This window comes from Neolamprologus brichardi, unplaced genomic scaffold, assembly GCF_056152115.1.
Source record: "Neolamprologus brichardi isolate AB-2024 unplaced genomic scaffold, ASM5615211v1 NODE_ptg000033l+_length_6344489_cov_1, whole genome shotgun sequence".
Classification (NCBI taxonomy): Eukaryota; Metazoa; Chordata; class Actinopteri; order Cichliformes; family Cichlidae; genus Neolamprologus; species Neolamprologus brichardi.
Window position 1 is genome coordinate 3,270,886 of NW_028270137.1, and position 13,074 is coordinate 3,283,959.

A 13,074-nucleotide genomic window follows, 5' to 3' on the forward strand; every position below is an offset into this window, starting at 1 on the left:
AAACTGTAAGAGGTGACGCAGATATTTCACTGGATTCTGAACCTAGGCCATCTCCACTCTTCACCCTGTGATCCACAGCAAAAATTACTGTACGGTTTTTGAGAAAATTGATAGTAAAATCTTCCCATTTTACTGTACTGTACTCTACATATTGACATTTTTGAGCTCAGATTACAGGAAAACTATAAGAGGTGACGCAGATATTTCACTGGATTCTGACTCTGGGTGACCCCCACTCTTCACCCTGTGATCCACAGCAAAAGTTACTGTACGGTTTTCCAGAAAATTGATAGTAAAATCTTCCCATTTTACTGTACTGTACTCTACATATTGACATCTTTGAGCTCAGATTACAGGAAAACTGTAAGAGGTGACGCAGATATTTCACTGGATTCTAACTCTGGGTGACCCCCACTCTTCACCCTGTCATCCACAGCAAAAATTACTGTACGGTTTTTGAGAAAATTGATAGTAAAATCTTCCCATTTTACTGTACTGTACTCTACATATTGACATCTTTGAGCTCAGATTACAGGAAAACTGTAAGAGTTGACGCAGATATTTCACTGGATTCTGAACCTAGGCCATCTCCACTCTTCACCCTGTCATTCACAGCAAAAATTACTGTACGGTTTTTGAGAAAATTGATAGTAAAATCTTCCCATTTTACTGTACTGTACTCTACATATTGACATCTTTGAGCTCAGATTACAGGAAAACTATAAGAGGTGACGCAGATATTTCACTGGATTCTGAACCTAGGCCATCTCCACTCTGCACCCTGTGATCCACAGCAAAAATTACTGTACGGTTTTTGAGAAAAGTGATAGTAAACTTTGCACAATTTACTCTACTGTACTTTTAATGTCCTCATCTTTGGCCTCAAATTACAGGAAAACTGTAAGAGGTGACGCAGATATCTCACTGGATTCTGAATCTAGGCCATCTCCACTCTTCACCCTGTGATTCACAGCAAAAATTACTGTACGGTTTTTGAGAAAATTGATAGTAAAATCTTCCCATTTTACTGTACTGTACTCTACATATTGACATCTTTGAGCTCAGATTACAGGAAAACTATAAGAGGTGACGCAGATATTTCACTGGATTCTGAATCTAGGCCATCTCCACTCTTCACCCTGTGATCCACAGCAAAAATTACTGTATGGTTTTCCAGAAAATTGATAGTAAACTTAACACATTTTACTGTACTGTACTCTATATATTCTCATCTTTGAGCTCAGATTACAGGAAAACTGTAAGAGGTGACGCAGATATCTCACTGGATTCTGAACCTAGGCCATCTCCACTCTGCACCCTGTGATCCACAGCAAAAGTTACTGTACGGTTTTTGAGAAAAGTGATAGTAAACTTTGCACAATTTACTTTACTGTACTTTTAACGTCCTTTACTGTAAATTACTGTATGGTTTTCTGATAAAATTAAATCCTAATCCATTACCGAACAAAATGAGTTCATTGAAGTATTTGCTTAACTACAATAAATTTCTTTCCACACACAATTTAAATATTTCAAAATGTCATTCACACACCACCTCAAGTAGCAAATTTTAGACATTATTTATTCAGTGCTTAATCACAACAATAGTCACCTTTAGGCACTTTAAATAATAAGGTAAACCTTACAATAATACATACAGAGACAAACCCAACAATCATATGACCCCCTATGAGCAACAGTGGGAAGGAAAAACTCCCTTTTAACAGGAAGAAACCTCCAGCAGAACCAGGCTCAGGGAGGGGCGGCCATCTGCCTCGACCGGTCAGGGTGAGAAATTACATTTCTCAGATTACTGATTTCTCATATTACTACTACACAGTTTAGATATATTGTTATTCATTATCTGTCATCACACAAATCAACCCAAAAAATCAAAAAGGAAATACTTAAAGTACACGCACAAAGCAAGAATGTTATACATATTGTGTTTTACACATGTGTTCCTCACAACACCAATAACAACTATAAGCAGATTATTCAAGTAGCTTTCACTGCATGTAGAATTAGGTTACACAAAGCACACACTTCCACTCGGTCTTCTGAGCACTGCTGAGCTGTTCATTTGTCATGTCCAGGCATTCAGAATGGAACCAGCGGTTGCAGTTATCACACTGGATCTGTAAACAAAAAAACATATTAACTTTCATAAACACATTAAGTAAATAATTCTATGTTTTAATCAATTAAAATCCTTAAAGACACAGAGTCAAATACTTTTGTTGTAGATAACATAAAACTATTTTTAAAAATACTATACCCAGTCAGTGATGGAGGGTCCTGGATTAGGTGGTTTCGCCGTTGCACACATGGCACAGTTGTTGTCACTGTCAAATACTAAAACATAATATATATATATATATATATGTTAGTATTCATCAGTTTGACACAAATAAATATGTCCATTTGAAGAAGATATTACACACCAGAGGCCTCAAGTATTGTCTGTGCAAATGTCCTTCGTGCCTGGGCCATCTCTTTTTTTGTCGTCAAAAATGTCATTTCTGGTTTATTTGGGAATGCTTCCATTACTTCTTTGGCCATCTGAAATCAAAACAAAAAATACAATTTAATTGAAAACATCTGCAAATGTTACACTTCCTGTTTACACAATTTAACCTTTTAAGATTATTTTAACTTTCCCCACCCCCACCCCAACTTCTTATCTAATTTTACAGAAAAATATTATTGCGTTAATGTGGTACCATACCATGATGACCATTACTCCGCAGCTAGAACCATCCCGTTGAAATGGATGTGTCAGTACTCCTCCTCGAAGTCTCACATTCACCCAGTCTGTTTTGTTGTAGCATGTCCTCCTCATTTTGAAGTATTCACTTTGTGAACATAACATACATTACATTTATATACAAATGAAAGATAAAAGTCACACAGAAAAAGACACATATAGTACATATCACTGTTTTTAATGGTGTGTCAGAAAGCCCTGTGCTCTAGATTATGTTAAATGAAGTATCAAAATTATTAACATGTTCTTTTAAATCTACAAATGTTAACTGTCTCAAATGTCTCACTGCTTAAACACGGTCAGTGTTTTTTTTTATTATTTAAAATTACATACGTGTGTAATTTTGAATTATTTTTTTGAATTCTTTAAAGAACTGATAACCACAGATTTTATTAAACTTTCATCTACAACCATATGTTCACCTTTAGAAAAAGACCTCCTAAGTCCTCCTGTCACTTTTCTAATATTTTATGTTATTATATACATGTAATAACGCATAATTACCGGAATCTTTTGGCTGCACGGTCAGACTCTTCCTGCTCCAAAGAGTTTCTTGAAGGATCGACCAAATACAGACAGCTGTCATCTGCATTTATGTACTGCGATAGATATATAAATTTAAAAAGTACATAAGTTATGAATAATGTGTTATTGAAACAAACTGTCTTCACAGAAATGCTGCTCGTACTAACCAGAAACTTCCAGTGTATATTTCCAATGTTCACAAAGGATAAAATGGCTCTGTAGTTGTCAAAGTTCACCTGTGACATATTAGGAATTAATTACAAATTTGCAACAATACTTTTTCCATTTCGAGACATTAATTAAATTTAAAAAAATTAATTCTAGAATATATATATTTTTTTTTTTTTACCTTGGACAAGCTTTGTCTCCTGATTAGTTCTCTCTCTCCATAGAGGATCACACCGCTCGTGTAGTGGTTCATAATGTAGATATTATTCCCCAGATTCAGCCGAATGGCCCAGTGGTGCAGGAGACTTTCAATGACCTGAGGAGTATAATAAATAACCTTTTATTACTTTGTAAACATGATAAAGTTTTGGAATACAAAGGTTAATAAAGATTTTTTTACTTACATATACTCAGTATTCAGTCATGAGGATATGCCTGGAATGTCGATCTAAAGCAGTACTTACTGAATGTGTAGGGAACAACTAATGTTCTGCCCCAGCTTTAACGTTAACCTTATGTATTTCTTTTTCTTTTTTTTTAAATAACTGGATTACATACCTCTCCAACAAGCCAGCTGTGTGGTCTAAGGGTCAGGAACTCACTGTGACGTATGACAAAGTTGTTACCTCTAATCTGAGATGGGACCACAGAAACAACAACTTCCGTTTCCTGTTGTTTCCACAAATATGCGACCTGTGTTTCAACAAGACAATAGAAATAAATTCTAATAATTCTTCTTATGAGAACATTCATTGTAATCGATTACAACGCTTTTAAATCTAATTTTTAAAAGTATTTTATGTACCTAACGCAACAACACGAAAACATCTCCAAATTTGACATAGATTTTAATGTAATTTATTTGAGATGTTAAACTACATTAAGAAATTAAAAATTGAGTCAGTTACTGTTGTTTTTGTAATATTAAGGACAGTAACATGTAAAAGTTACATTTATTGTTGGACTGACATTTGTCATTTTTCTGTGGTATGTTTTTTTTTACTTCATCAACACATACATATAATAAAATCTAATATATAATTACAAAAATATGTACAAACAAACTTGGTTTTTCAAACAGATGACATAGTTATTGAATTAGAGTTTGTTTGTGAAACATCACCTGTGATGCAGTGTCCTTTGTCAGACCGGTTGTGTTTCTCTCAAGGTGCTCTGTCCTTTCCAGTGTAGATGGAGAATCCTCTGGCCCCTTGATTTGTGGGTTGAATTTTAAAGAAAATATTTGTTACTGCTGTGATCATTTTAAGTAAGTTTTTTTATTAAGGAAAAAAAATGGGTGTACTCACTGTCCTCCTGACATCAGAGAGTGGCTCCAAAAGGATCTCTTTGAAGGCCCTTTCCATTTCCTTCACGGTTGGATCATCGTTGTTTACCAGGTGTATTTCAAATGGAGGACTTGTGGGGTTCTTATGGTCAATGTACTTTTTGATTGTGGTGACCACAACATCAGCACAAATTGAGACTGGAAAGTTGAATATTCCAGAGCTCACTGCTGGAATGGCAACAGAGGAAAATTTGTGCTCTTCTGCACATGTCATGACGTTCGAAATACCTTTAGTTAAAAGTTTCTTTGCATGGGATATCATGTGCACTGTGGGGTCAGTCTGCAGACACGGGCCTACCAAATGAATCAGCTTCATGCAAGGTAGTCTGCCTGCTGTGGTAACTGCAACTTGTCCAGCCTTTAATTTGCCATTTTTGGCAATGAAGAGATCACTCTCTGCTTGGATAGTATGTCCTCCAGTAGCAGACAGTGCCTTTGCAAGTCCACCCATGTGAGAGAGATTTTCATTAGCTGCATTAACAATTGCATCCACTTTGAAGGCACATAAGTCTCCTTTCCATACTGTGACCGATGCTTTATTAGCCATGTATGTTGCTATTTTTTGGCAAACGGCTATTTGTTCCTGGCTCTCATCCTACAAAGATAGACACTTGTCAATTTTCAGAGTCATTTATGACAATAACACACAAAACATAAATGTAGACATTCAAAACATTTCTAAAAATACCTGGTTTTGACGAGCATCATATTGTTTGTGCTGTTCCTGTTTAAAGGTTTGAACAGTGGTCTTCCCTTTTACCTGTTAACAGATAACATTTTTGAATGACTTTATATAATAGAATATAATATACAAAAGAATATGGTCATGAATGAGACAAACTTGTTCTGATTTGAGATGTATGTAACGAGTGAGCATCTGTCCTGCTGTTGGTGTAACACACAGGAACTGATATGACTGTGTATGGGTGCCTAGTCCCCTTAAAGGACTCTGTCCAACATTACGTCCCAAGTAAACAGAGGAACTATGAGATAAAAACATCGTCAGTATGTGATGCCTGGTCCAGCCGTACAGAGAACATGCTAGTGTATGATTGCAAACTTGCTTGCCTGCAGTCAGGGCACGCGAGCTGTGCTTAATACAGTAGGTCTCCAAAAGACAATTAATCAGCCTTGAAAGCTTGTTTAATTCATATGCCCTTGGCCTACAACTGCTGAAAACAAAGCTGTACATGGTGTGACCAGCAAAAAGCAAAAAACCTGAGCTTCCTCCTGCACTTATGTCACCTATGGACATGCATTTTTTGGCATTAAAGTGGGGGTTCACTAAGGCCCATGCCTAGGTGTAATACAATGTCAAAACACATAAAGATTTCAGGTAATCAGTTGGAATACAGTTTGATAAAACATTGAAACATGGAGACGGATGATAATTTATAATTCATGCTTTATCAAGTCAAAGCAGACGCTTTACCCCAGAGGACAAAAGGAGTATGGCAATCAGGAGGACATCACAAGGTTTAATTATTGAAAATAATGGGAACATGATGACTTACCTCAGTTTTCTTTTTCTTCAGTGGCAGTTCTGTCAGTAACGGTGACACGTACACACCTTTTCATTTAATGCGTTTGTCTTTCCATTTCTCCATTTCCACGCGAAAAGACTGTTGATTACACATACATACTTTTAATGCTTACTTATTTTATCATCTCTTAATTCTATAGTCATAGCCAAATGTTTTCACTTTTTCTTAGTTTCTTGTTCTAGTTGTATAAAACACAATTTTCATTATTAGGAAGTTATTCATACCTTTTGTCTTGATTTTTTCATGTCTGCATATTCAAGCAGGAGGGCATCGTGCATTTTTTGATAAATTTCCACAAAGTCATCAAGCCTTGTCAGTCTCCTTCTCTGGATACGGATTTTTTTCAAATCCCACTGGCTTTTCTCCATGATTCCTTGGGTTCTATTGTCTTGTGTAAAATTCTTAAATGCAATAGTACATTGTTTAAATCAGTATCTATGTATTGTAAATTTATGTACAATTTATGTTTCTTTTTCACTTATTCTTCTCGCTATGATACCTGGTTCTTGGATTGCTGAATGTCACCATAGAGTTTACTGAGCTGCTGGTAAGCAGGACCAGTACCATGACGTCCAAGATCCCCTAAGGAGAATACAAGCAATTCAAAAACACAATTAAAATAGATAATTCAACATTTAATGAATAACTGACAATTTAAGATAGTAATACAACAAATAAAAAAACGTACCGAGCATCATTGATGACCACAAAGTTGCATGTGGTAGAAGGTGATTTACCAGACCGGCAATAAATTTGGGTGCATGAAAGATGTTTCTTTCGCCCTCACAGTCCAGTGTTGCATTGTCAACAATTGCCTGGAAATGGGTCTTCAAAGGGGCATTCTGAACATCAGTCTGTAAAACAGATATATATCTGTATTCAGCAAGTTATCAAACCAAAGACAAATTAATTATATAAAATATTATTTTAAATATATATATTTTAAACCACAATAACGTGACACACATTTGGGACAGACACAAGTAAAAAAGTTATTAATATGGTTACTTAAAAAATAAATCTTAGCTAACCTTGTAATCTTCAGCAATCACAGTCTTCTCATCCAAATCCAGGGTCCCCCGTTTTTGCATAAGGATTTTCAAGTTGTTGTAGTGTTTTGTTACGTTCCTTCCACTACAAGGACTGCAAAACACTATTGCTGCACTATGGACAACATCATCCATGTCTTTTAAGTTATCACAGCATGCAAGGAGCCCAAACACATGCATTCCAAGCCTGTAGTTCTCTGGAATGCTGGGAAAATGAACAAATGAAATCACTGTTAGTGAGACCTTTACATTACAAATCTTGTATTCTTTTTTAATTATTGATATAAATGTACTCACTGTTTTTTACAAAGGTCCTTGGCATTTTTCATGACATGGCTCAAACATCGATGCAGAATGGGAATGTTGAATTGCTGTGCTGAATGCTGGCCAGTGAGTAAGACATAGTACTTCTGCAGCAGATCCTCTAGACTTGTTCTGCAGAATGTCATGGAAATGGATCGGAGGAGTACCAGGGATCCATCACACATGAACATGACAGGCCTGTTGTAGGCCCGATTACCAAATGCTCTTACCAGATCAGTCTGAAAGGCCTGCAAGAAGTATGTCACAGAAGCTGTAGTGTGGTCACATGTGACATATGTAGCAACTGGAAGAGGAGAAGCACCTTTGGATGGGTTTCTGACAACCAACTCATACACATAGTAAGGTGGCGTTCCAGCACTTTCTTTTCTTATTATACTTCCAGTGGCATCAAAGTACACAATGTCTTCTTTGCATCTTTGATGAAAAACTGACAAGGTTTTCTTAGACCACAGCATTATGCCCTTTGGATGCATCAGAATCTTCTGCAGTACGTCCTTTTCAGTGTCCTGATACTGTTGAATTATCTTTTGTAAGCTAATCAACTCGTTGGGATCTGCTCTAGTGGCTTTTCTTTCAGACCATGCAATGTTTTTCAACACTTCTTTTGTTGGAGCATCATCCCTGTTGCCAGATTGGATCACCTTTTGTGGCACTTTCTGTAAAGACTCCAAGTACAAGCTCCTTGGTAATTTGTTTTTGAGGAGTTCTCCAGCACTTTGACGTGATTGTGCACGCACAGGCCGCCTTTTCAGCTCTTTGTTATTATGGCAGACCTCACCTCCTTTGAAAACGACTTCTGCTTTCAGTGTCTCTTCGTCATAAACCACCACAGCCACAGTGACAGGGCAGTCCTGAAATCTGCAGTACCCCACACACCTGAAAACCGGTGCCTTTGATCTTGAAGAGAGTTTTTTCACACTGTGTCTCCGAAATCCAAAGCTGCAGTACGGATTAAGGGTTCTGATTCCACTGGCAATTATATTTGTCCACTGCAGTCCTTTAAATAGTCTTCCTGACTGATGTTGCCGTAACTCCTTCCATTCATTCTCATTTATGAAAAAGAAACTTTTCTGCTGTGGCAAACCAGATGTGAAAAATTTTTCTTCTGAAGTGCTACTGTCTGTGTTGACTTTAGCTGATTCATCTGATCCATTCCTCTGCAACATTCAGATATACATTTTAAAAAATATATATAAACACTTTCAATGTTTGTCACTACAGTGTCTCTATGAAAATCCAACAGCATCATTATGTTACAATTTCACTAACGAACCCATAGGACAAGTTTCACATTATCTTAGTAAATTTGTCTTAGTAAGTGAATATGACTAAGAAATATTTATTTTACCTCGAAAGATCATCACAAAAAGATTTTAACTTTAAATGTAAACTTTGGATTACAGTTCAAAATAATTGAAATTTTTAATATAATAATTACATGCTGATAGTGTTTAACAAACATATAAACTCTGTGTTTTCTTTCTCTGTTGTGTATTAAAAACAGCGAAAGTTATGAAATTACCTTAGCATTTGCATTTGAAGACGAAGATTTAGAGTCACTCTCGAGGGATTGTGTGTCTGGGGTATGGATGCCGCTCTCTGCAGTTTTTTGAAGTGCATCCTGGGAAGAGAAAGCGATGTCGTTTCTTTACAAATTAATGTTTTTCCAAAGCAACACAATGTAATACTGAATAAAATACAAATAATTACCTCTTTTCTTGAAGGTAAAGGTACATTTCCTACAGATTGTGGAGACTTTGGCGCAACAACGTCTTCCTCATTCTAACGAATCACAAATTAATTAAAACATAACAATTACATAACAAGACTGAAATTTCAGTATGTCTTTGTTAACACACATTGTTACAAAATATTTTGAAAAGAATCACTATGTAATGACGGTTTTATAAGGGAAAAAATATTCAGCAAAGGAATATAGTACTATAATTATTGTAAATGAAAAAGTAATATTCTGATTCAGATTTTGGAACTTGATTGGGCAATAACAAGATCAAATGGAGAAATTAGAAGAGTGGAAGACATGGAGTGAAAAGTTAGTCAGCAGCAGGAGGATGAGTTGGTTACTCCTTTAAAATGGGGTCAGATGTGACACTCAGGTCTTTGTCTGGCTCTCCTGTGGGTGCTTAAGGCTCTACACCTCATGGTTTGGTGGCTTGCTTTCATATGTGTTTACCTGCTGTGAAGTCTATTGTAATCTACATTCTTGCTCTCCATATGACTCATTATTACTCTGTTTCAAGATTTAAATTATTTTCAAGATGACATTTTGGAGTGAATTTGTTTTATTTGTATCTAAAAAGCAGGATAACTACAATGGCTGGATAAGGTTGTCATGATGGCTTTAAATTTTTAAATCTGACAGTAAGTGTATGACACATTTCTTACAATGGAAGGAACATCATCTCCAAGTGTTGTCTCTGCAGTAGGAAAATCAGTCTGTAGCAAGGGACCCTCTACCCCTGATGTGGTCTGTAAAAATATTTGATTTTTGCATAATAATTTTTATTACAGGAAGTTCTACCAAAGAAATATCTGTTCTTTTTTTAAGTATTTTTTTTAATGGACTAAATATAAATACTAAAAAAACATTGCTTACCTTTTCATACTGCAGGACTGCCTTGACAATTTTTTTCCTATTAAGACATGTATTAGGCACTCCCAAATCTCTTGAGACATTTTCCCAAAAGCCATGCACTTTGTGAACACTGTAGGTCTTTAGACTGGTCCCGGGTTCAGCATACTTGTGAATGACCTCTAATATATTTTGCAGGGATTTTGAAATTGTCCGTGCCTTTTAATGTAAAAGAGAACAGTGACATTAACACATTATACCTTTATTGTGCTGTAAGTGATACAGATTGAACAATGTATATTATTATCACATTATTGATTGTTACATTACTTGCCTTTCCAAAAACTGAAAAAGTGCAGGTCCTGAAATTTTGAGACAAATTAAAATTAATACAAAGAAAAACAAACCATATGAACATATCTGTTATCCTGAGATCAACCTTGCAATACTGATCAACAATAACATATGAAATGTGAACTCTTCATTTAAGTTTAATAGACTTCAGAAAACATTTTGAGGCACTCCAAGTACCCACACTCTAGTGATGTCCAAAACGCATGATGCGAAAAAATCTTTTTGGTAACTTTTTCTATGCCAACAACATAACGGGTAGTATTTAGAATTTTGGACATACAAGCGCTAACTAACACAGCCCTTGTTAATGGTCATTTGCTAAGAAACTATCTCTAAGTTCTAAATTTTAAAATTCACAGTGCAAATTACTGTAATTAACACTATAGTTAAATAACACAAGCACTAATTCACTGTGTGTAATACACATTCCCTAATTGATTTATTAATATTAATAATGTTATACTATGTTACATACATATTTTGAGTGTCTCCTAAACCACAAAAACAAGCTGTTAAAGACCATTGCTCTGAACGGACTTTACAATCATTATCACAATCACCATGACTTGAAAGAATCATTGTGTCAAGCCAATTAAAATTTAAAATCGGGTAATACCCAGTGCAAATCTGCTTAAATGAGAATTTGTGACCTTATGTGACAAAAACACTTTTGTAAGATGATTTATTTATCATGGTGAACAGTGTTACTTATTATGTTTTTGTTTTTTTTTTTACAAGTAATGCAACCAAACCAAACATTGATTTTGTTTTAACGTATTTGTTCATACTACAAAATGTTACGTATTTTTCAATTATCTCAATGTGTTATGACTTCTTTTTCTTAATGAATATATATATTTAAGAAAAGATACAACATCAAAAGTCAAACGACTGAACAGTTTTCACTACGCTTAAATGGAGGGTGTTACTTTTAAATGTACGCCTAAGAGTACAAAATCTAATCTTAGGTATATGTTATATTTCTATATATGCTCTCTATTGGTTAGTATATCAATATTATTGAAGTTTTCAAATTCTAAAAATTATGATTTTAGACAAATTTCTGGACGAAGACTATATACAAAGCGCAAACAATCTAAAAAAATTTCTATAATTAGACTGAGGAAAATAACTGGCATTAAATGGTAGCCCCATTTTTAGTGTTAATTACTCACCTTTCCATTTTATTGTTGGTGGGTAAACCGAAAATTTTTGTCCACGTAGGCCTCGATGAAAAGTTCAGTGTACTAATGTGTAATGACAGCGTAACCACATATAAACGTTTCCCGTCGCAATGAAAGCTACGCTATCTGTCCGTGCGACGCAACGACTCAATAAATACCGAAAGATCAAAAGTGGGTTGGCTCTATGTCATGTGACTCTTGTCCCACACATCAGTTTGCATTGAATTAACCAATAATACTAATTTAATTCTAATAATGAAGCAAAAACTAAAAAATGTTAAGGCAATGTGCGACCTTGTTATTTCATGTATAAAATATAATCAAAATAGTATTGGCAGAAATATTTCTACGAGTTACAGTCTGAAATTTTTTTTATGAAACTTGTAATCAAAAGGCAAGATATTGTATAGGTAATTTAGAATATTAATGTTAAAGACAATGCGTGTCAGAGAAAAAGACAAAAGCATATTGCTTAAAATATATTGTAAAAGATGTGATTAAAGACTTTCATATAAATTATGAGAATTGAAAATTGTTTTTATACTTCTAAGACTACTATTACTTAGAGTAACTTGAAAATTAATGAACAAGAAGGAAAATATTATTTTCTATTGAACAAGTGAGTTGAATTAGATTTTCAATGTTTTTGCAGTTAACATATTTACTGAGACAATCAAAAATGAGCATGGAACAACATCTGTTACATGCCCTGGTACCCAGCTCTTTGTTTTCTCTTACTCTTGTCTTTCAGGTGTCAAGCCTCATTCAATACTCAATACACTCAATACAAAGGTAATTGGCACGTCTCTATTGGCTGATCTGGGGAACAGTAGACCAATCGCTTGCCTGGGATAATTTCAAAAAACCAGCTCCCAGGCCAGCAGGTTGGCTTCAGACTGTCTTTGAACTTTTGTTAGTAGGTGTCTGTGTATGTGAATAGAGTGTTTGGGTGTGAGGCTGGACAGATAAGATCGGGGTACCCCAAACACATCAACTGAGCTTTAAGTGTTAAAAACACTAGGTTATGCAGATGATGACACTTTTGTATCCTGTGACTGACCTTATGTGTCAAGCAGGTACACAGGCCTTTTGTTTTGCATATTATTTTATTTCCACTTTAGGGAAGCTGTTGGCGTCTTTTTGTTTTAGTAATGTCTTTGATCTGGCTCAGCCGCTCGGTTCTCGTCCCCAGCCTTTTTCTTATGTTAAGCTTACCGTTAT

At 35.4% G+C, this 13,074-nt stretch overlaps 2 protein-coding genes across 2 annotated transcripts; both read right to left on the reverse strand.

Annotated features, from left to right (window-relative positions):
* Positions 1 to 1,661: 1,661 nt before the first annotated feature.
* Positions 1,662 to 6,368, reverse strand: LOC148094625 (uncharacterized). The gene is made up of 11 exons (XM_087837483.1): positions 6,320 to 6,368; positions 5,494 to 5,565; positions 4,768 to 5,400; positions 4,584 to 4,670; positions 3,642 to 4,153; positions 3,460 to 3,528; positions 3,272 to 3,366; positions 2,729 to 2,855; positions 2,445 to 2,562; positions 2,279 to 2,355; positions 1,662 to 2,138 (listed from the first exon to the last, which is right to left on the reverse strand). Exons 5-11 carry the CDS (start codon positions 3,711 to 3,713, stop codon positions 2,025 to 2,027), a joined length of 672 nt encoding a protein of 223 aa, XP_087693609.1. The 5' UTR covers positions 3,714 to 4,153; positions 4,584 to 4,670; positions 4,768 to 5,400; positions 5,494 to 5,565; positions 6,320 to 6,368; the 3' UTR covers positions 1,662 to 2,024.
* Positions 6,369 to 6,567: 199 nt separating this feature from the next.
* On the reverse strand, positions 6,568 to 11,051 carry LOC148094626 (uncharacterized). The gene is made up of 10 exons (XM_087837482.1): positions 10,650 to 11,051; positions 10,340 to 10,534; positions 10,129 to 10,212; positions 9,433 to 9,504; positions 9,245 to 9,343; positions 7,696 to 8,879; positions 7,381 to 7,603; positions 7,038 to 7,203; positions 6,849 to 6,931; positions 6,568 to 6,750 (listed from the first exon to the last, which is right to left on the reverse strand). Exons 1-10 carry the CDS (start codon positions 10,731 to 10,733, stop codon positions 6,568 to 6,570), a joined length of 2,373 nt encoding a protein of 790 aa, XP_087693608.1. The 5' UTR covers positions 10,734 to 11,051.
* Between the last annotated feature and the right edge of the window lie 2,023 nt (positions 11,052 to 13,074).

Coding starts and splice junctions, on each gene's coding strand:
- LOC148094626 (XM_087837482.1), bottom strand. CDS start 10,733: ATGTTCATATGGTTTGTTTTTCTTTGTATTAATTTTAATTTGTCTCAA. Junction 10,535..10,649: donor CTTTTTCAGTTTTTGGAAAG/GCAAGTAATGTA, acceptor TTACATTAAAAG/GCACGGACAATTTCAAAATC. Junction 10,213..10,339: donor CAGTCCTGCAGTATGAAAAG/GTAAGCAATGTT, acceptor ATATTTTTACAG/ACCACATCAGGGGTAGAGGG.
- LOC148094625 (XM_087837483.1), bottom strand. CDS start 3,713: ATGAACCACTACACGAGCGGTGTGATCCTCTATGGAGAGAGAGAACTA. Junction 2,856..3,271: donor CGTGCAGCCAAAAGATTCCG/GTAATTATGCGT, acceptor ATGTTCACAAAG/TGAATACTTCAAAATGAGGA. Junction 2,139..2,278: donor GACCCTCCATCACTGACTGG/GTATAGTATTTT, acceptor TTTTGTTTACAG/ATCCAGTGTGATAACTGCAA.